Here is a 22255-nt window from a genome sequence, read left to right on the forward strand (position 1 = left end):
CATCGAGATTCGAGATTGAGAATCATACATATGGTTCTCAAAGCAAGCAATGTGTTACTCGACAGTGAGATGAATCCTAAAATATCAGATTTTGGCATGGCTAGAGTCTTCGGCAGAGATTTATCTCTAGTGAAAACTAAGAGGATGGTTGGCACTTAGTAAGTAGTGAGTCAGATTTTCATGGCTTACACATTCCTTTTCTTGTTATGCATATCATTTTTCTTTTAGTGGTTACATGGCGCCAGAATACGCAATAGATGGGCTTTTCTCGACAAAATCAGACATTTTTACCTTTGGAGTATTGTTTCTATAGATAATAAGCGGAAAGAGGAATAGAGAGTTCAATCATCCAGACCATTGCTTCAATCTTCTTGGACATGTACGACAACTGTCTAAGAAGTCAAATTCTTATAATAAAGCAATACTATTGCTGGATATAGCCTAAAAATTCACTTTTTTTTTCTTTTTTCTTTTTTTTTTTTTTGTACTAGGCCTGGATGTTGTGGCTTGAAAGGAAGGCGAGCGACTTCATAGATCCACAACTTCCGAATTCTTTCGATTTGTTGGAAGTTGTAAAATGCATACATTTCAGACTATTATGCCTGCAATGGCGTCTTGATGATATACCAAAAATGTCGACTGTGCTTCTAATGTTGGACAGTGAGAGCGCTTCGTTGCCAGAGCCCAAGCAGCCCGGTTTCTACATTGAGAGGAGCTCTGAAAACGTAAATGTTAAAATGAGTCGAAGAAATTGTAACTCAAATGAGATTACCATAACATTATTAGAAGGTAGATAGATTGCCAAGCATGTGTAGTCACTCACTTCTGCTGGGTATATCCACTGTGAGATACGCTCAAAATTCACTAAAAGCGATGTATCTAGTCATGGAAGAAATCAAAAAGGTGAAGTTTAATGTTGGTCCTGTTCCTCCACCTGCCGAAGTGGTTTGGTAAGAAAGACATTTTTTAGCAAGGAAAGCGGGAAACTGCCTCCCCAGCCCAAACTCTAAGCATATACTGTGTTGGCATAATCAATTTCAATACCATGTTTTGATTATAGTAGTGATAAGAAAAGAATCTTAATAAATGAACTACTTGATAATTTTCATAGCAAATAATGTTACAATCACATAAAAGAATATGACTTGTCGCACTTTCTTAGCAAGAAACTTCTTGCACTCTCAAAAAAGATGGAAATACTCGATTATCCTATCTATTGCATACTTATATTTATTGATCTGATCACCAGGCTAGGCATTTCCATTGATACGTGAAGTTCCACATGCTTCAACCTTGAACGAAGCATCAGGTTGAAGAATCAGGTAAAAGATGTAACACCCTGAATCCTACTAGATTTGGGGAGCGACACAGCCGTCTTTCCTTTCATAAGGATGTAGTCTCAAATCATACCAAAAAACCAACTCCCAAAAATACCCATTGATAATGATCTCGTACTAATGGCTCCTAATGGAGGCACTTGAAAAGATCGGGAAAGAAATGAGTGAGCGACTATAATTTAGTGAGTAGTGCATATCTCTTCTAAGCAACCGAGCATTCATTATGTAACAGTGTTGGTCAACAAGTCAAAGGGAAAAAGCCCCCCCAAAAGTTGACTCGGTCAACAAGCAGAAAATAATGGTCTTTTGCTTTTAAAGGAACCGAGAGCTCCCTTGACCAAAAAACAGAGGAAGAAAAGAAGAAAGGAAGGAAAAAGAAGAAGAAGGGAAAACAAATTGTCACACTCAACTGATTTAGACACCTCGCCAAGCCAATTCTACTCCGTAATGCACCACCTAATAAGTGCCCACGCCCCTCGTTCATACAATCGGAGTAGATTTTGGGTTTAGAGCTCAAATTTGAAGTTTAGTGAAAATTGTGCCATGAAGTCTGATTGTTGAGTTGTGGAACTTTGGGATTTCAACAAAATGGTGTTTATGGTGTCGTGGAGCCATGGGGTTAAGCAACGGTTTGGTTGAAGCGAAATTTTTGGGTTGTGTGGGTGTGATATCCTGAAAATTCAGTTTTATTTTCAATTGAATGAATCGGCCTTTTGTCGACATGTCGATAGTGTTATTCTTTGAGATGATCACTCATGAGATAACTAGACTATCTGGGGAAGTCATTAAGAGATTTTAATGCAATAGACTTGAGAATTCGACTAAGAATCGATTACTTGACCGTGCTCATCTGTAGAGATCATTATGGCATAGTTAAAAATCGATTAGAGATTAGAGATAGGTTGGTTCGACTGAGATATGTGGCTAGATATGGGTCATTCCACCAAATTGCAAAATTCTCGTTGATCGGTATTAGACCGATTTTTCTGTTATTTTGTTATTATGTGTTCGTATTTGAAATCACGAGATTTTCACAACCACCAAAAGCCGCCAATGTGTCAAAGAGGTACCTTGTGGCTTGAAAATAATCAACCACGGGTCAATTGTACCAAAAATTTCTAAAAACTACTCGATAGGCTAGATCATGCTAAAATCGCGCTAGATTAAATGTTCTGTTATGTCATGAGTCATTTTAGGGATGTTGACTCATCCTCCAAAGATTTTTCTATAAACTAAGATTTTTGACAAAATTTCAAGATAGGGCCATTTTTGTCTGGAAAATTCAAGGGATCGTTTTTGATTGTGATTAGGATGCAAGTTGGTTCTATTGGTGAGAAAAAAAATGTCAATTTGATCATGGATACGATGGAGGAATTTTTTAGGGTCGAATGTAATCAATTCAAGAGAGAATTAAAGAGGATTTGGGGGAAATGTCTTCAAAATTCGTAGCCCCATGGTCCCTCAACCTTTGGACCTCTTTAATAGCTTCTAAGGGAAGATTTAAGGCTGGAAAATTGCTGAGGAAGACAGCCAGCAATGCTGGGACATGATCAATGGGACAAAGGAGTAGAATTGGGGTCAAGGTGGCCCCCTCCATAGCAGCTAGGGGTGAGCGGTTCCCGGTTCCTTATAGGTTTCGTTCGAAACCTGGAACCTACACTTAGGTATAGGTTCCTCATTTTTTGGAACCCGGAACCTACTCGTTAGAACCAAGAACCTAGAACCTACCCTGTCATAAGTTCTGGGGTTGATTCCAAGTTCTAACAGATTCTTTTTTTTTTTTCATTTTTAGTTTAAAAAAATGGAAATGAATGCAGCAATAATAAATAAACTTGTCATTCATCAAAGAGAATATAACATGAACACAATCTATAATACTTATAAGCATTTAATATTCTAGAATGTGAACTATTTCTATTTTGCAAAGTCCAGCGGTTCACTTCACATAGTCCAGCCTTACCTCAGCAACAACCCTGCACCAAAATAAAGCCATATCCCTCATTGTTTTATAGCTTCCAATGACTTTAGCAACTTTAGTAACAAAGCTTTCAAGTGGAGCTGCATGAATATCTCTCAACAATGTTGCAGTAGTAGTTTGTGAACCAAAACTGATCTTTCTTCTGAGAAACTTTCCCTCTGCAAATATCTTGCTGATATTACAACAGAACTGAAAGATCATCATAGGATAATTTTAAAAAAGAACTGATAATTTTTTTATAATGGATCAATATTATTTCATGGACTAGTAAATTTGATCATCTGATTATTGATTTACCTACATCAAACAGCAAACTAATCAAAGAATAGAGCTTCATCTAGAAACTCAGATATGTTATCTTCCTTTTCACGAAACACAAGCAACCTCACAGCAAAGAGACTTAGTCCTGCCCTTTCCTTGATAGGAGAAGAACCTTTGTTTGTTGCCATAAAATCTTTCATTGAGCTAAATTTCTTCCCATTCCTGGGAAAAGTTTCCAAAGATGTCTAAGTGATAGAAGAAATATATAGAGCTAAAAGTTATAATGGCTATCTTGTAGATAATAAAGGCTTACTCTACAGCCATAGCCAGTTGCTTGATAATTGGTGGTGGAAGAATTTTCTCTATGTTACCAGCAATTAGACCGTCCAATATGGATATAGACTCTGAACCCTATCAAAACATTTTTAATCCAAATTAGATAGCAAAACCATAAACATGTCATCTTAAACCTCGAAGTCTGATCTCCTGCTGAAGTAAAAGATATTAATTGTCATCATAACTATAAACTATTTGCAGCCATTCTGATTTCACACGAAAAGAACAGCTTGAGCCATTATTGCAGCAGATAGATTAGGATATGAGAAAGCTGAAGAGAGATTGAAGTACAAGACTTGTCTGCAAGGTAAGAATACGATCAAACGGAACTGGACTTACAAACTCTATCAAGAATTTCTTTCTTCAAGTGCCACGCAATTATACACAACTTTTGTGGCCATGTTTGCTTTTCTTGATCTTAAAGAGTTCAAAAAGTTACACATGGAATGAACAATCGATAAGATCACACCGCTTCCATTTTCTATTACAGGTTCATCACTAGCCACCTTTTTCTCTCCCAACTGGAACAACAATAAATAAATTAACAGGACCGCAGCGCACCAGTATATTTCAGGCAAACCTCATAACAACCAAACTTGGAATTTAAAGATGTAAAGGAGATAATTTTTTTTCAAGTATTTCAACATTAATATCTATAGGATGCCAAAGATAAGAAGTGAAAAAAAGAACAAGTATGGACTAAGTTTTTTGAAAGACAAAATTATCAAAACAAGTTTAGTATAACGTGTGAGAGGTTATACACCAAAAAAGAGCTCATATGAATAGAGGAATAGCCTTCTCAACATTTACATGATTACCTGTCATCCATCATTGTTTGAGCTTCAATATAAGACAGAGTTGCACATGATTTAATAATGCTTTTTATATCTTGTGTATATTATCTCTGCTTCAGGTGTCATTTCCTGAAATTGGGCAGTAACCAAGATTGTTCTCCTTTCATGGGAAGATCAATCAATATATTTGAATACACAGGGCTGACAATTCATGATTAGTCGGCACACGAGCTATCATTTGGTGTAGTCTAGTGATGGCGGCTAATGGACATGCAATCCTCTTTACCAAAAAGAGCACATCGAATGACGAAGATAGAACAAAAAACATCCAGTCTCTCCACATCTACCCAAAGTGAACATATATATGCAACATAAATTCACATGTTAAATTTGATATAAGAAGGACCATGGATTAACCAAAATCAGTATTTTCTCTAATGTCAAAGAGATGATTTTACAGCTCTAAATGTCATATTACCTTTTGTCAAAGGCTTTGGAAGCATGTCAATGCGGCGCTCAACAAGGTAAACAGAAGTGCCCCTTTGTGCAGCCTCATCATCAAGTGGTGTGGAAGGGTGCAAAAAATTTGTCACATCAGCAATATCTAGGTGACTAACTTTAAAGAATGTTCGCCAGATCGATACCAACCACATAGGCCATCACCACACGCAAGCTCGACTCAAGAGATTAAAACTCAAGCAAAGGTAATAACAGAGCGGATCAAACACAGATCCACCGCCAAAAAAGACATGTGTTGCATGAAAATGCTCAAGGAGCCAGCGTGTCCTCGGCAAGAACACAGGATCACCTCCGCAAACCACCAAAACAAGCACGGACTCCCGGTAACCAAGCGCCAAAAAAAAAGAAGAAAAAAAGAAAAGAAAAAATGCACTGCTAGAGAAGCAAGGAGAAGATGATGATCATGCGAGCGAACGTCGAGCTGTTGACCACTCCGCCACGACGGCACAAGACAAGCGAGTCAGAAAAAAAACATGGCCAGCCAAAAAAAAAAAAAAAGACCATAAAGGAGACAAGGATACAAGTGACAGTACGAGGAGAAAGCCAGAGAGAACGAGGACGAATCTGTAATGGTCTCAAGCTCCAATGGGACCTGCACCGAGAGACGCAAAAACGCACGAATCTCATCAAAAACGGAAACGTTAAATGGGATAAGGGGGAAAAGAGAGAGCATTGGGAAACCACGAAACCCTAAGAGCGATGGACACAGACACGGATGCACACACCTTCTTCTTCTTCACCTTCTTCTCAAAGGAAGAGCTAAGCACCTGTAATGACGCTCTCTCTCTCTCTCTCTCTCTCTCTCTCTCTCTCTCTCTCTCTCTCTCTCTCTCTCTCTCTCTCTCTCTACAAAGGAAACGGTGGCTCACCAAGCAAAGGTCAGTGGTGGCGTCAAGGGCAAGCGGTAGTGGCGTCGAGTAGAGGTTAGCGAGCTAGAGGTCAGCGGTAGTGGTGTCGAGGGCGACCGGTTATTGCGTCGAGCAGAGGTCAGCAAGCTAGAGGTCAACGGCGGTGGTGTCTAGCGGAGGTCAGCAAGCCGAGGTCAGCAACAATGGCGTCGAGGGCGACCGGTGATGGCGTCGAGGGCAATTAGCAGTGGCATTGAGAAGAGGTGGAGAATGGGCAAAGAGAGAACTGTGAAATTGAAAGGTTGTGTGAATTGTGAAATGTGAGTCAATTTCTGATTTTAGGGCTTTTTTTTAGCCCTTATCGGTCCAATTCCGGTTCCGGTTCCAATTCTCGGTGCTAGTTCCAATTTCTAGAAAATGGGAACCGAGAACTGAAACCGGTCCCTTTAGAACCAAAGAACCAAATCGAAACCTCCGGTTCGGTTCTTCGGTTTCTGGTTCTACCTGGGAACTATGCTCACCCCTAATAACAACTGTCCCACTCCTTTCTCCTCAGCCTTCCCCTCTCCTTTCTTGCTACATAGAGGACCAAGGAAGCCAGGGAAGACTAGTAGAAACTGACCAGCCCCTTCCCTGCCATCGCCAACCCCATTAGACCGCCAATACACCACCATCTCGAGTGCCCAAGCATGTCCGCAAGTCACGCGCTTGCCCGCGCATCACCTCCATGCCAACTGCATCGTTCATCCCTGCTCGCCATCTAATAGGTCACCTGAGCCATCGTGGAGGTCACCAGAGCTCAGCTCACTGCCGTCTCCACCCACCTGACCGCCGTTGTCCCATCCCTTCTGTTTCGCACCAAGCTAGCCACCGGTCCACCCTTGCTCGGCCTAAAGCAGAAACCAAAACCCAACAACCTATCGTGGGCTTCGAGGCCCATTTCCAAGCCCTTCTGGACCTTGTAGTGTAGTGCCGCTTTAGAGTTTATTGCTCATCCTTGCCTCGCCATCCTCATGAACTCATCGGATTTCAAAAATCGGTTAGTTTACTCACTAATCTCCACTTAGAGAGTTAATTATGCTTAAGGGTTGATTAGTTTAGGTTAAGTATGGTTTAGGTAGTTAGTTAGAACGGATTAGTGATTTAATTAATCGTTATTACATGTTAGGTGATTTGAGTAACTTAATTAGCGACTAGATAAGCTATAATATTTATTTAGATTGGTTCAAAAATTTTTCAGGCCCATCTCGGTATTTAATTAGACTTTTTACCGCCTAAGTTTGCATTTATGGCATTTATTGGTATTTATTTAATTAATTTTGATAATTATTTAATTAATTATTATTTTTTGAAAATTATACCGAGATAGCAGGTGACCAGAATTTTATGCTAATCGCAATGGTATGATTGGCTTATTTAATTGAGTTTTGGTTTGTGCAAATTGTGTGTTGATTGTAATTTTGGGAATTTATCTCAAAATTTGGTAATTTCAATATTTAATTAGGAAATTACCGAGTGTCGGTTTACAACGCCAAAAATATTTTTATAAACTATATAATTAGTGGGATGTTGTAAAATTAAAATATTATATTTTTGGCTAAGGCCTACCGTGTACCCACACATGATTATTTTACCGAGTACTATGAAAATAGTGAAAAGGTCAATGGATGAGTATAATATCTCTAAATTAGCTCCGGCGAGCATAGATCAGCTTTGGTGAGCATATATCAGCTTTAGTGAGCTATACTATCAATATATATTAGCTTCAATGAGCTATACTATCTATCTATATTAGCTTCGGTGAGCTATACTATCTATCCATATCAGCTTAGGCAAGCAGTTATTGTATATCAGCGTAGGTGAGCAATGGTCATTTTAATGAAATGACTTGATAGATAGTATTGTCTGATAGATAGTATTAATTTGGATTAATTGATAGATGGTATGGATGATGTTGAATCGAGTGCGTCGATTGACCGATGATTTGATTTAATTGGATTTGAAATGATTGGTTAAGTGGTTGAATCACACTAACTTGTAGGAAGGAACTGAGGCAAAGGTAAGTCACCTATCTCCTGTGTGCATAGGTAGCCTTCAAGTGTATTTCCTTCCTAGTCGGGACTTAGGGGGTGAACTTGCTGATACGTTTTCTCACCTTGTTGTGGGATAACATTTACGAGTCATTAGATGGCAGTACCTCCCGACCCTCTTGCAAGATGTCCACCCAGACGAAAAAGATCGAAGGATAAGGTGTATCAAAGGTATTTAGACGGAGATTCCTCCGTTGATACTCTTGGTGAGTTTGACAAATACCAGTTCATGGTTTCTTATGCACCACCTCCACCACCAGAGTCTAGTACCACATCCCAAATCTTACCAGATCCACCAAAATCACCTCCACCTTCTCCTTCTCAGAAAAAACAAACTCTCTCTCCATTTTACAAGCCAATCCTCAAATGGGCCAAGAAACATTCTTACCCACTTGAAGTCCTAGCGAAGTACTACCCACTTCTTCTATTGCCATGTTCCAAGACACCGAGGCCCCGTTTGGCAATTGGCCAAACAGTACCAAATTCTGATTTTTTGTTCCCAGAATCAGTTTGGGACGAGAATCGCGTTTGGTAAAATTTTTGTTCCCGGGAACAAATTTGTTCCCGGGAACAGTTTTGGCCAAGATTTGAGAATCTAAAAATTTGATTCTCTGTCGAGAATCAGAAAAAGAATCCAAATCTTACGTCCTCTGCTCCTCTGCTCGACGGTCTCTCGTCCTCTCCACTCTCTCGTCACTCTGTCGTCCTCTCCACTCTCTCATCCTCTCATCTCCTATGCTCAGTCTCACTCTCTCATCCTCTCATCTCCTCTACTCAGTCTCACTCTCTCCCTCCTCAAGAACAGCGACGGCGACGGTGACGGCGAGCTCCTCAAGAACGGCGACGTCGACCGCTTGTTCAAGGTGAGTTCCTTTTGTGGTGGTTCTTCGTCCGCGTGGTTCTTTGTCTCGTCGGTTGGCGGAGCGACCCTCGGGCCCGACTCGGCGGGCGCCCTCGTCGGCTAGCCGAGGGGTCGCTCGACGGCGCCCTCGCCGATTACGGCCGAGGGGTCGCTGGCGGCGGCCCCCGGCCCGACTCGGCGGGTGCCCTCGCCGAGCTGGCCGAGGGTCGCTTGGCGCGCCCTCGCCGATTCCCGGCCGAGGGGTCACTCGGCGAGCGGCCCCCAGCCCGACTCGGCGGGCGCCCTCACCGAGCTGGCCGAGGGGTCGCTCGGCGAGCGCCCTCGCCGATTCCGGCGAGCGGTCACTCGCTGGCGGCCCCGGTGCCGGACTCGGCGGGCGCCCTTCTCGAGCTGGCCGAGGGGTCCCTCGGCGAGCGGCCCCGGCCCGACTCGGCGGGCGCCGTCGTTGAACTAGGCGGGGGTCGCTCGCCGGGCGCCCTCGCCGATTCGGCCGAGGGTCGCTCGGCGAGCGGCCCCGGCCCGACTCGGCCGGCGCCCTCGCCGAGCTGGCCGAGGTCGCTCGGTGAGCGGCCCCGGGCCCGACTCGGCGGCGCCGTCGTCGAGCTAGCCGAGGGTCGCTCGCCGCCCCTCGCCGATTCCCGCCGAGGGTTGCTCGGCGAGCGGCCCCAAGCCCGACTCGGCGTGCGCCCTCGCCGAGCTGGCCGAGGGGTCGCTCGGCGAGCGGCCCTCGGGCCCGACTCGGCGGGCGCCCTCGTCGAGCTAGGCGAGGGCCGCTCGGCGGGCGCCCTCGCCGATTCTGGCCGAGCGGTCGGTCGGCTTCGTCTCCGACCGTCCTCTGAGTCAGAGGCACTCCTACAGCCTCGACGAACTCTCCCGCATCGCAAAGAACACGCCATGTCTCTCTCTCTCTCCATCCGTTCCTGTACTGTCGTTCTATGACGAAGGATTAGCCGGAAACGTTGAGCTGATTGGGCATCGTTCTGTTGTGTTTTTTTTTTTTCCTTCTGCTGCAGTTTCCATCAACGAGATCGAAGGCGCTGCTTGAGCTGTATAAGAAGTTGAGCGGCTCGATTATTGACGACGGCGTGATCCACAAGGTGATGTAGCATTTTTGGGGCTTTCCTTACCGTCTGAGTTGTGGAGTGGTTGAAGCACAATCAGTTCCACAGAGATTGATAAGCTTAGGCCTATAACTTGTTGAATTGCTTACGGAATTTTACAAAGAGAATTGCCTAATTAAAGAGCGAGAGTAGTTTATGGTCTGCCAGGAGCAAGTGCAAAGAAGTTTGAGTTGACGTCTGTAGAACATCGAGTTACTGTTCTTACCAAAAAAAAAAACATCGAGTTACTGTAATCACCATTATCAGTGTTCTGAGAAGCATTAGTTGCATGATGCAAGTTGATCAAGTGTGAATTGAAGTTTGATCTACTCATCTATAGTGCTTCATTTGAAGAGTGATTCATTCGCCGATTTTACAGGAAGAACTGCAGCAGGCGCTGCTTAGAAAAGCGGTGGGCAAGAATCTTTTCCTGGACAGGGTAATTCCCATTCTGTTTTTATGTCCATCAGGGCAATTTTCACTCAATCGGATTCATAGTTTCTGTTGGATTGATTTGTTTGACAGAGCTATATCAGGTCAACTTGGAGAGTTCTTTTGGAAATAGAGGGCAAGAAAACTCACGAGCAAATCGCCGTGAAAATGCTAAATAAACAGTATCTGTTTTGACAGAGGAAGGGGCCAGGATTATGAACGATAAAAATCTTTTTTATTTTTGTCATTATTTGTACTAGAGAAACACTTAAACTGTAATTTCTTTGTTTTGAAGTCTCACACTTTTTCTGATCATGAAATAAAAGTAAGAGAAATTTGTCAACTTAATGGTTTGTTGCTGTCAATAGCCAACATGTATTCCTAAATTGTTGTTGCTTCGGCTCAATAGACTTCAACTGCCGTGGCATCCTTCATTTGTTGTTACACTAAATTCGTAGTTCATGAGTTAGCTAATTTAGGAGGTTGTTCTTTTGGGTATCCCTTCACACTGTTTATGCCTCCTGTGAAATGTAGCCAAGGCAGCCCACTTGATCGTAAAAACTCTAAGCTGCCTTTGGTGCACTCGGGTTTCTTTGGATAAAACACAAGTTATGTTTTATTGGACTTTCATCTGTGTGAAACACAAGTTGCCGAGAGCTGCTGCTTGCTTCCCTCCTTTACTTTTGCAGTCCTTCAAATCCTTAACTATCCTCAAAATGGCGAGCAAGGCATTTCAGGGTTGGGGGAAGTCGTAGACTGTGTTGTACAGCTGTAGTGCCTGGTTCAATGGGGCAAACTATACCTGAATGATCCCTCTCATGTGTACATTTGGATGTTTTCAAAGTATATAATTGATGGTAGTGTGTTGTTTTCTGGTTAGTTTTGTTAAGCTAATGAACTGTAGGTTGTAGGTTTCCATGGAGTAGCTTTATGCAAAAGAGGAGGCTCATGTTGTTTACTTATTCCATTTTCATCACATTGCATTAAATATATAGCTTTTTAAGTTCACGTAGGATGTTAGAAATATATTGAAATATTGTTTTGAGTTGTTTCCTCAAAGTGTTCCTCTCATTTGATTTTTCCAGGCTGTTGATTCATTTTTCAGGTTAGCTGGAAGTTGTTGGTTTGAAGTTGTGGGTTTGCATTTGAACAAGAAGCCATATCAAGTGAGTTTCATTGGAGCCTCTTTTTTGTTTTTTCCCTACTTACCCAGCTACACTTTATCTTCCATGATAGTTTTAAGTGTCATCTCAATTAATTTATATGATGCTCAATCAAGGTAAAATGGCATCCCAGAAAGATGTGTTCAATGCAAAATGGACTGAGCCTTTAACCAACTTGTTTGTAAGATTGTTGGTTGAGGAGGTTCAAAAGGGAAATCGCACGACTACTACTTTTAACAAAGTAGGATGGAATAACATACGAGCTGAATTCAATAAACAATCAGGATACCAATATAACCTATTTCAGTTGAAGAACAAAGTGAACAAATTGAAAAGGCAGTATGGTAGTTTTAAGAAGCTCCTTTCACAATCTGGCTTTGGTTGGGATAATGTGAATGGCACAGTTGTTGTTGACGATCCAAGTATTTGGGACTCTCACATCAAGGTATGTTTTAAGTTTCAATCATTTTTATATTATAATAAATGTAAGTTTTAGAAGATTTGATTATGTTATTGATATATGTCATTATTATTACAATTGCAGGATAATAATTACTGGGCAAAATTCAAAAAGGATGGATTTCCTCAATATCCTGAACTGTGCATTGTATTTGGTGATACATATGCTTCTGGAGATCATGCCACAGGAAATGCCGAAGATGTGACGTTGTCAGAGGATGGTGGCAATGGTGGTGGCAATGCAACTGGTGATCCAGAGGACTTAGCTAATCAGCAAATTGATGAGGACATTTTTACATCCCAATATACTTCCACTTCCATTCATAACAAGCACAGGTTGGATAGGACTCCAAACGTCAAGAGGAGAAGAAATAGTCCCTCATTTGATATTGCAAACACATGCAAAGCTATTCAAGACATGCTCAAAGTTAGGTCAAGTTAATCTGTGAATGGATCTGTTAGCTCACAAGTCACACCACCACCTGAAGACCCCTACTCCATATCAGTTGTGATTAATATTCTGGTTAATATGAATGACTTGGACCAAGATATGTACAACAAAGCAGTGGAACGAGCATGTGATAGTGCTGTATGGAGACAGGCTTTCATCAAAACACCAGCTGAAAGGAGACATGGACTTCTTCAATATCTATTGTAGATGTTGAGATGTGTTTTATGGATTGCATGTGCTTTCACTTATCTATGTGATGAAGTTGTTCAAACTCTTTTGTGTTGTTGTATGGATAATATGGATTATGTGAGACTTTTATATTTGATCTACTTCTACTTTAGAACTTAAATTGTTAAGAGCGTGTTTGGATTTTTTTTTTCATATTTCTTTATTAATGTTATTATATTTGTGTGATGATATAGGTACTATGGAAGATGGATCAAATAGTATATCTAATGAGCAAGTACAATCAGTTGACCAATTCTTGGATGACGGTAATCTTGACATATTGATAGGATGGTTATGCATGGTTGCGATGGATATGTCCGTGCATACAAAAGAACCTATTAGGGACAGCAATCTATCGGGACCGGAATGGATGAGAGAGCTTATTTGTGGACATTCAGATAGAATATATAAAGCCTTAAGGATGGAGAGGCATGTTTTTCTTAACCTATGTGATTTGATGAGGATAAGAGGTTGGTTGAAAGAAAGTCGGTATGTCAGGATAGATGAACAAGTTGGGATCTTCTTATATTTGGTTGGTCATAATAACTCAACTAGAGATTTATGTGAGAGATTTCAACGTTCTGGACATACAATCAGCACGTATTTTAATTTAGTGTTGAAAGCAGTTCTCAAACTTGCTAAAGAGATTATCAAAGCACCATCATTTGATGTTGTTCCACCGGAAATTCTCATGAATCCTAACCATGCACGATATTTCAAGGTATAGTTTTCATATCAATTGTGGATCATCAAATATATGTAGTTAATAATTTTTGAATTTTCATATATTCACATGATTTTTTTTTTCGAAATAAATTCACAGGATTGCGTAGGTGCTATTGATGGCACCCATGTAGATGTTACCGTTCCCAGATCTCAACAAATCCCATATAGAGGCAGAAGAGGAAATACCACTCAGAATGTGTTATGTGTTTGTTCGTTTGATATGAAATTTACTTTCGTATATTCTGGATGGGAAGGATCTGCTAACGATTGTCGAGTGCCTTAGGCGGCACTTACGACTCCTCAATTGCAATTTCCTCGACCACCACCAGGTATAATACTACGTGGTAGATTCTGGTTATGCAGGACAGCCGGGATTTTTAACTCCATTTAGACGTGAACGGTATCATCTGAACGATTATAGGGGGAGTGGAAGACGGCCAAGGACAGCAAGAGAATTATTCAATTATAGACATTCTTCTTTAAGAAATGTTATTGAGAGGTCATTTGGGGCATTAAAGAATCGCTTCACCATTTTGAGACGCATGCCTCCATTTACAATGAAAAAACAAGCACTTATTGTAATTGCATGTTGTGCTCTTCATAATTATATTCGTGATCAAGACAGGATGGACAGAAACTTTTCCCAATATGGAGATCCAGAGTACCCATATGGAACTACAGAAGTGGATGTTGCAGATGATACATCAAATGAGGAAGCAATGGAGATAAACATACTTCAGACAAGTATTGCAAATCAAATGGCAAGGGATTATAATATGCCGGAGATTTAATAACTTTATGTTTCCGATCTTTGTAATATTGTTTTTAATTATTGACTTATTAAAGCCAATATTCAAAGTTGAACAATGGACTACGTTACTTTATTATTCATTTATGGATTGTAATGATGAGTTTCGTTAAAGCCTTTTCTTTGTTTCAAAGAGTCCTATTAGTTTGAAGAGTTTTATCTTCTTAAACATTGATTGTTCGGTTTTGGGGAAGTGAATATATATATATATATATATATATATAGAGAGAGAGAGAGAGAGAGAGAGAGAGAGAGAGAGAGAGAGAGAGAGAGAGAGAGAGAGTATATTGGCTAAATTAAAATTAACATGGAGTACCTTTATGAAATTTAAAATGGATTAGATATTTAATCATATAAAAGTAACTATTAATTGATAATGAGAAATCACCATGATAAAAAAAAAAAAAAAAAACTCTTCTCCTAAATATAAATAATATTGAAATTCTAAGAAAACCAAATTTAAAATAATAACAAATTTTCATTTTATTTTTATCTATTTTTGATTTGTATATTTTATTTTAATTTCTTCCTATTCTGAAATATATATTTGCTATATATATATTTAATTTTATATTATAATTTAGTATTTATATTTATTACATATTTTAGGGATATTAGTATAGTTTATGCTATGGTTTATTATTTATCATTTACTATTTAATAAAAATTGATTAGTTAATATTTTGATTACTTACTATAAAAATATAATTGATCGGTGAATGATTTATTAAAATTGAATATCAAATTTACATTCATCTAAAAGGTAATTAAAAAGAATTAGAATATAAATTTTATTCCAGAATCGAAATTTTATTTGTTACCAAACGCATTTCTGTTCTTTTTCTATTCCGAATCAGAAATTTTATTCGTTACCAAACAGACTTAAAATGCTTAGAATCGGTTCCTGAAAGAATCAAAAGAATCAATTCCGATCGAATCAGCTCCCGAACAGAATCGTTACCAAACGCGCCCGACTTTCCTCCTCCTGGTGAAGGAAAGCTCTAAACTCGTTCCCTGCCATAGAAGAGTTTATTGACCCACATAACATATATCGCCAAGTTCCCAAGATTCCTACCCCCACTAATGTAGATGAACATGGAAGACAGAAGAAAACCTCTGTGCGAAGCTATTCTAAACTCGGCAATCGAGACTTTGTTAGCACAGAACAATGCCTTCAAGGCTATTGATTCCAAGATTGGAAATGTGCAACAAGATCTTCACAGATATGATGAAGGTACCAAGAAGATACTTTCTGAATTCCAAAAAAGGCTTCACGCCTTGGAATCAGGACAACATCTTGGGTATCATTACCTAGAAAGTCCAAAACCAGAGATAGACAAGCTCAAGAGGCAAATCCAACTTCTTGAATAAGGAAGGTTTAGCAGGCCTTTCGATCCATTAGCACCTCCTGTTCGAACTAGGTATATACCTCCAGCACCACAAACGTCTATTTTTGCTAATATCCCAGAAGATCCCTACATAAGGGAACCGGATATGGTAGAAATACGAAATCGCCTCAAAGCCCTGTAGAAGGAAAAGGGAAAGAAAAAGTGCACCTAAAGAATCAAGTTCAATTGTTATCGAGACAGGCCAGAACAAATTATGTTATCAAATCCATTAGAATCCTTTCTAAAGGATTTGGGTACTCAGGAACCTGATCCTGTTATCCAACAGCCTGAACCTGATCCTGTTATTCCAAAAAAACAGATTCTGTTTACTGAACAAACTTCCCCTACTACATCAGATTTAGCATCTCTTTCTTCTTCTTCATCCTTCTCAGATCCTACAGAAGATACTCCCCCTATTGTTCCACGAACTTCACAAATATTCATGGCTGACACTCCTCCAGATTATGAAATGGAGTCAAACTATTCTGATCCAGAATTCGGACAGACTAGTAATCCTACCAAGAACAATTCCACCAGACATGTGTCCATGGCGTCAAAACAATTCTTCTCCATTGACGATATTCCTTATCCAAAATGGCCAGAAAGACTTGAAGAATTTCATACTTGGTTGAGTACCCAGTCCATCACCAATCATGATATGAATGATGTCCTTTACAACTTTGTTACAAGGTTCACAGGGAGCCTTAAATTTTGGTGGCAATCACTCTCTAAACAAGACCAGATTATGTTTCTGATGTCACCCAATTTCAGCCATGCCTTACTTATCTATACCATGTTTTTGTGGGAACACCCGGAGATCTCAAAGAGCTAAAAAGAAGATAATTTTTCGAGAGAAGATGCTGCTCCCTCCAGAAAAAACATCTTGATAAGCATTATCGATTAATGCTTCAGCTCTTTTACCAAATTGGAGCAGATCCAAATCTAAAGCATGTCTTCCTCACTTCTATTCCTAAAGAACTATCCCAGATGGTTGAAAGATCCTTCTTTGGAAAGCAAAGAAGAATACAGGATGTTCCCTTGGGAGAAATTCAGCAAGAAGTCCATCTGTGCCTTAAAGAATTATGCTTAAAGCGCCGAATGGTCCACACATATATCACAGATGAGAAGCGTCTTGAATCAGCTTATTCCCACCAGAAGTTAAAGATCAAATGCTCCAAACAAGATTGTGATGGTACTTGTGGCCAGTTTTCCCGGAAGAAAAAGCACTACAAGAAGTATTCAATAAAGAAGTCCAAACATGGCTCCAAGCACTTCCGGAAGAAGAAAAAATGGCGATATCTGCGGAAAAGGAAGGATCACACAGGCCATAAGAAATCAAGTCGTTGCTACATCTGCAACAAGAAAGGACATTTGGCCAAAAATTGTCCTCAGGCGAAAAAAGGTCAGAATCATCTAATAGAGAATGAGACAGGTTTTTCTCTTGAAAATGATGATATCGAATCTTTATTCTCCGCTGATGAAGAACCAACTGAACAAACTCTTTGTGTTATCCCTTTCTATCAAACTTCCAGTGAAACTGAGTCGACTCGAATCAAGACATTTTTCACATATCCTCCACATCTTCATAACTAAATCCTGACATATTTTCAAGTCATACCCATTGTCCCCATTTTCCTGTAAAAATCCTCACCTCGAAGTTTGCCAAACCCATCAATGTCATTGCTCTTATTGATACAGGGGCAAGTTGTTCCATTCTAGATACTAAAGTTCTTCCTGAAGAATTCTAGACTCCTTACATCCGATACTTCAATTATGCTTCAGGAGATACTTTCTCCACGAATGTTAGAACCACTCCAGTCACTATCCAGTTTTTTCCTCAGTGTTCCATAACCACAAAAATTTTTGGATCAAGCCTTCCCAATAAAGATCTGATAATTGGGTGGGATATCATGACTCAAATTTCCCAACTTCGCATCATTACTGGAAAAGGTCTTAGATTTAAAGACCAATTCTCTGAGTTTGTCAATATTCAGAGACTCTTTTCCATTCAAATGAGTCTATTAGATCCAATCATGCAAAAGTTGCTAGAATCTTGTTCAGAATCCCATTCAGAATTTGCTCAAAAATGTTCTCATCCCTTATGGAAAAATTCTGAGTTCTTTGTCTGCCTTCCCTTCAAGAAAAATGAAGACATAAATCCGACCAAAGCGAGTCATACAGGTATGAAGCCAGAACACTTGGCTTTAGCTCAAAAGGAATGCTCATAATTATTACAGCAAGGCCTTATTGAAATCTCCAATTCTCAATGGGCTTGTGAAGCTTTTTATGTCAATAAGCGTGCTGAGCAAAACAGAGGAAAAATGAGATTGGTAATCAATTATCAACCTCTCAACCTTTTCCTCCAAGATGACAAGTTTCCTCTACCATCCAGAGATTCTCTCTTTACTGGGTTAACCAAAGCCCACATTTATTCCAAGTTCGACCTCAAAGCTGGATTCTAGCAATTGGGCATCCATCCTGAAGACAGCTCCAAAACAGGATTTTGTATCCCGAACCAGCACTTTCAATGGAAAGTTCTTCCTTTTGGTTTAAAGGTTGCACCATCCCTATTCCAAAAGGCCATGTGTCGTATTTTCCAACCAATTTTGTCAAGTGCAGCTATATATATCGACGATATTCTGCTCTATAGCCCTGATGAACAATCACACTGTCAACTCCTTGAGCAATTTACAGAAATCGTGAAGAAGCATGGCATCATGCTTTCTCAAAGGAAAATGAATATTGCCCATACAGAGATTGAATTTCTTGGTATGCACCTCAACAAAGGTACATACTATCCAGGGCCGCATATCGCTCAAGAACTGCTAAAGTTCCCTGAAGATAACTTCACAACAAAACAAGTTCAGCAATTTCTTGGGATAATTAATTATCTCAAAGATTTTGTCCCAAATATTGCAAAGTTTCTAATTCCTTTGCAATCTATGCTGAAAAAGAACTCCCCACCTTGGGGAAAAACTCAAACTAAAGCAGTCGCTGAGCTTAAGGAAATTATGCAAAATCTCCCACCATTGCAAATACCATCAACAGGAAAAAGAATTCTTTAAACGATGCGTGATAAATACTAGGCAGCCGTCTGTTCGAAGAAATTGATGGTAAGAGACTCCTTTGTGCTCACAAAAGTGGTAAGTTTTCCCAGGCTGAAATGCATTACCATTCCACTTTCAAAGAAATCCTAGCAGTAAAAAATGGAATCAAAAAATTTGAGTTTCATCTCATTGGCCATCATTTTCTGGTAGAATTAGACATGGCATCTTTTCCTCAGATGACCAAGTTTAAACAGAAACAGATTCCAAACTCTCAACTGCTTCGATGGGCTGAATGGTTCTCAAAATACTCCTTTGAAACCAAACACATTCCTGGAAAAAAGAATGTACTTGCTGACTTTTTGTCAAGACCCAAGGCACCAGCTGAAATCAACATGTACATCAAGAGACCTGCTTTCCATATGCTCAATCATGGTGTCAAATACAAGATTGAGAAGATCAAAGACTGCCAAGCTGGAAATTTCCCTAGGAGATTATTCAGCAAATCCAGAATGACAGTCTTACTGACAACCTAGAGAATCTCATGTGGCAATGCCACCACACGAGACCTATTTAGATTCAATGGAGGTTCGATTCTTCATCCTTTTGGGTTAAATTCAAATTATCTTTTCATTCATCCTCTTATCTGGAAGGAAGATGATTTCCCGATCACTCAAAACACTGTTATGGTACTTAATCAATAAGTACTTACTAGCCATCGAAATTCCAACCAGAAGATTCATTGCCAACCTCACAAGGATATTCATGCTCGGAAGAAACATCGAAAGGGAAAGTGATAAGAATCTCTTAGACTTTCTTAATTGGTTCTATCATCCTACATGCTGGAAACAAGACTTAGAAAATGAGCTAAGAACCATGACACCAAATCCCGAAGTTCACACCATCCTGATTTTCCAACGTCCATGGAATTTTTGCAGAAATAATGGCACTATTCTTGAACGGCCACTCGAAATAGGAACTACATCCTATAAACCTCATTTGAACAGCCGAGAAGCCTGGATTCACAAATCTTATCCCAGATCTGTTAGATTTTGTGAAAATGAGTACCGAGAACTCCAGAGAATCATATGCCAAGAAAACAAAATCATTCCCGAAGATATTTGGAATAATGTACCCACTACGTGGGATCATTATGACCTAGCACCAGAAGCTAAGGAAGCACTCAGACAGTACAGACAAGCTGCATCGTCCGGAGAGCATGAAATGACAAGCGAAGAAGACATTGTCCAGTCTACTCAAGACCCCTATGCACGTTTTGGAGGTCATCTGTCCCAGAATCCCTACAAACAAGGACTTTCATCCTCATTTCAAGACATGGACACATCTTACTATGCACAGCCATCCAACTGGCCTCCACCGAGTTTTCCTGCCAACACTACCAGCGAAAATACAGACTGGGCAGCGAAGAAGCATCCCATTGGGCTCATGAACAAGCATCCTCGTCAAGAAGGCTGAATCAAATCCTCTCATCTGAAGATCTTGAAGCCCTTCAAGCAAAATACGAGGCACATCTCCTAGAAGACAGCTCAGATGATGACTCAGTGTGCAGCTACAATGCCCGTGACGGACGAGACCGTTGAGTCCGTACAATTTCACTGTAGCAAAGTCACTGTTCACTTTTATTATAGCACTAGGGTAGGGAATGTACTGTTCATAGTACAGTTACTGTTCATAGTGTGCGAATAATTCCCTCCCGGGAATTTTCGGTGCCTTTGTTTGTTTCCGGACCAGTGTGTTGGTCCCTGTGTTTGTCCTTGTGACCTCTTATTGCCTATATAAGGTAAGGAGGTTGTATTGTTTTGGGAGGAGTCTCCGGAAGTAAAGTGTGTGCTTTGTGCAAAACTCTCCATGGCTTTCTAGATCTCTCTTCTTCTCTAGCCTGGTATGATCCTTCAAGAAATACAGCTTGGGTAGGTTAGAAACATTTCCATCCTGAAATTTTTGGGTGTCTCTAGGCTCTGAACTAAAGGGCTGAGTCGTTTTCTGTTAAGAGGCTGTCCCTGAAGGGCTTGAACGGGAGTTGTTCACCCAATGTGGGATGCATACCTGCAGGAAATTTACTCTTCCTTCCCTGGTTCTAAGTCTAGGTCCATTCATAAGGTCACAGAGCAAGTATCTTATATTCCGCTTCAAGGGGACCCAAGGGGATGGGTCTATAAACTCATGAGATCTGTTGTTTGGGTTGATGCGAGTTTATCTTGGATAGTACCCCATCAATACAGATCGTGGTATCGTCATGAGCGAAATGGACAAAGAGAAGGTCCCCTATCGGAATCTAAGATCCCTATGTCGGTGCTGGAGGTTGCTTTTGGAAAAGGCATGGCAAACCCTCCTGGCAGAGTAGCAGTAGACTTGAAGTCCCTGGAGCCTGAGACCCCGCAATCTTCTATTGAGGGATCGAATGTTTAGAGGACCTGAAGCTTTTCCATCTTTTGCAAACTTATATATATAAACTAGTACTTAGTTTGATGTGTATATAAGTGTGTTGTGATTTTCGAAAATTTGTGACCCTACTTTCTTATCCCATATGATTGTTGTCTAGGGATTATTATTCACTTCCGCATGTGTATTTAAACGAATGGGTCGGCAACGCATCTTAGGATGTCGCTATTTAATCGACCACCGAGGGATGGGCATGCACCGGAGGATCGAGGCAGGCAGTGGGTGAGTTTCGCGTTGCCTTTAGGTGTGAATAATTGCTTCAGATGGGTGATTTGTTGGCACGTTTGAGTTACTTTGTTAGCATTTAGATGTAGTTTAGCCATTATGTTGTTGATGTAGAGTTTTATTTGGTTTTAATGTCAATTCTCATTTAATTGTCAGGATTGCAAGATCATTGGCTCGTTGAGTTTCGCATTCTTTGGTTTTGGGCATTCCAAATGAGTAGTGCAATCTTTCCTAGAATTTGTAATTTCATGTTTTCAAAATGATAATAATTTGATATATTGTGAGTTATGAATAAGCCTTTTGTTGTATATAATTTGAATTGGATATTTACTGCATTTTGGTATTTGTAAATGATGTAAGAATTATTTGGTGAAAATATATATTTTGTTTAACGAACAAAGTTGAGAAATATTATATATTTTGGGTTTGCAAAACCTTTTTTATGAAAAGCTCAACTTTAAGTATGGTTTATAATATGTTATATATATATATATATATATATATATATTGATTTGTGAAATACTTTGTGATGTGCATTTGATTTGATTTGACTTGTAAAACTGATTTATGAGACGAGTCTTGAAATGATTTTAGATATATTTTACAAAAAAATATTTATGGTTGATGAGTTCGGTGGTAAAAGATTATGTGATTGATTTATGAAATTTGTTATGATATATGAGATTATTTATGGATTGACTTTATGGAGATTGGTGGAGGATGTAGGTTGGGTGGTCAATATC

The 22255-nt window shown here is 40.0% G+C and overlaps 1 protein-coding gene across 1 annotated transcript; it reads left to right on the forward strand.

Moving 5' to 3' along the window:
• Positions 1 to 6298: 6298 nt before the first annotated feature.
• LOC104447416 lies at positions 6299 to 14492 on the forward strand. The gene is made up of 6 exons (XM_039313849.1): positions 6299 to 6393; positions 8942 to 9026; positions 10039 to 10122; positions 10505 to 10564; positions 11643 to 11694; positions 14272 to 14492. Exons 1-6 carry the CDS (start codon positions 6299 to 6301, stop codon positions 14373 to 14375), a joined length of 480 nt encoding a protein of 159 aa, XP_039169783.1. The 3' UTR covers positions 14376 to 14492.
• The last annotated feature ends 7763 nt before the right edge of the window (positions 14493 to 22255 follow it).

Source organism: Eucalyptus grandis, chromosome 5, assembly GCF_016545825.1.
Source record: "Eucalyptus grandis isolate ANBG69807.140 chromosome 5, ASM1654582v1, whole genome shotgun sequence".
Classification (NCBI taxonomy): domain Eukaryota; kingdom Viridiplantae; phylum Streptophyta; class Magnoliopsida; order Myrtales; family Myrtaceae; genus Eucalyptus; species Eucalyptus grandis.

Bases quoted from the DNA above. Each gene is read 5' to 3' on its own strand.
- LOC104447416 (XM_039313849.1), top strand. From the start codon at position 6,299: ATGGCGTCGAGGGCAATTAGCAGTGGCATTGAGAAGAGGTGGAGAATG. The intron at 6,394-8,941 runs GTGAGTCAATTT...TCCTCTACTCAG, and splicing joins GGTTGTGTGAATTGTGAAAT to TCTCACTCTCTCCCTCCTCA. The intron at 10,123-10,504 runs GTGATGTAGCAT...CCGATTTTACAG, and splicing joins ACGACGGCGTGATCCACAAG to GAAGAACTGCAGCAGGCGCT.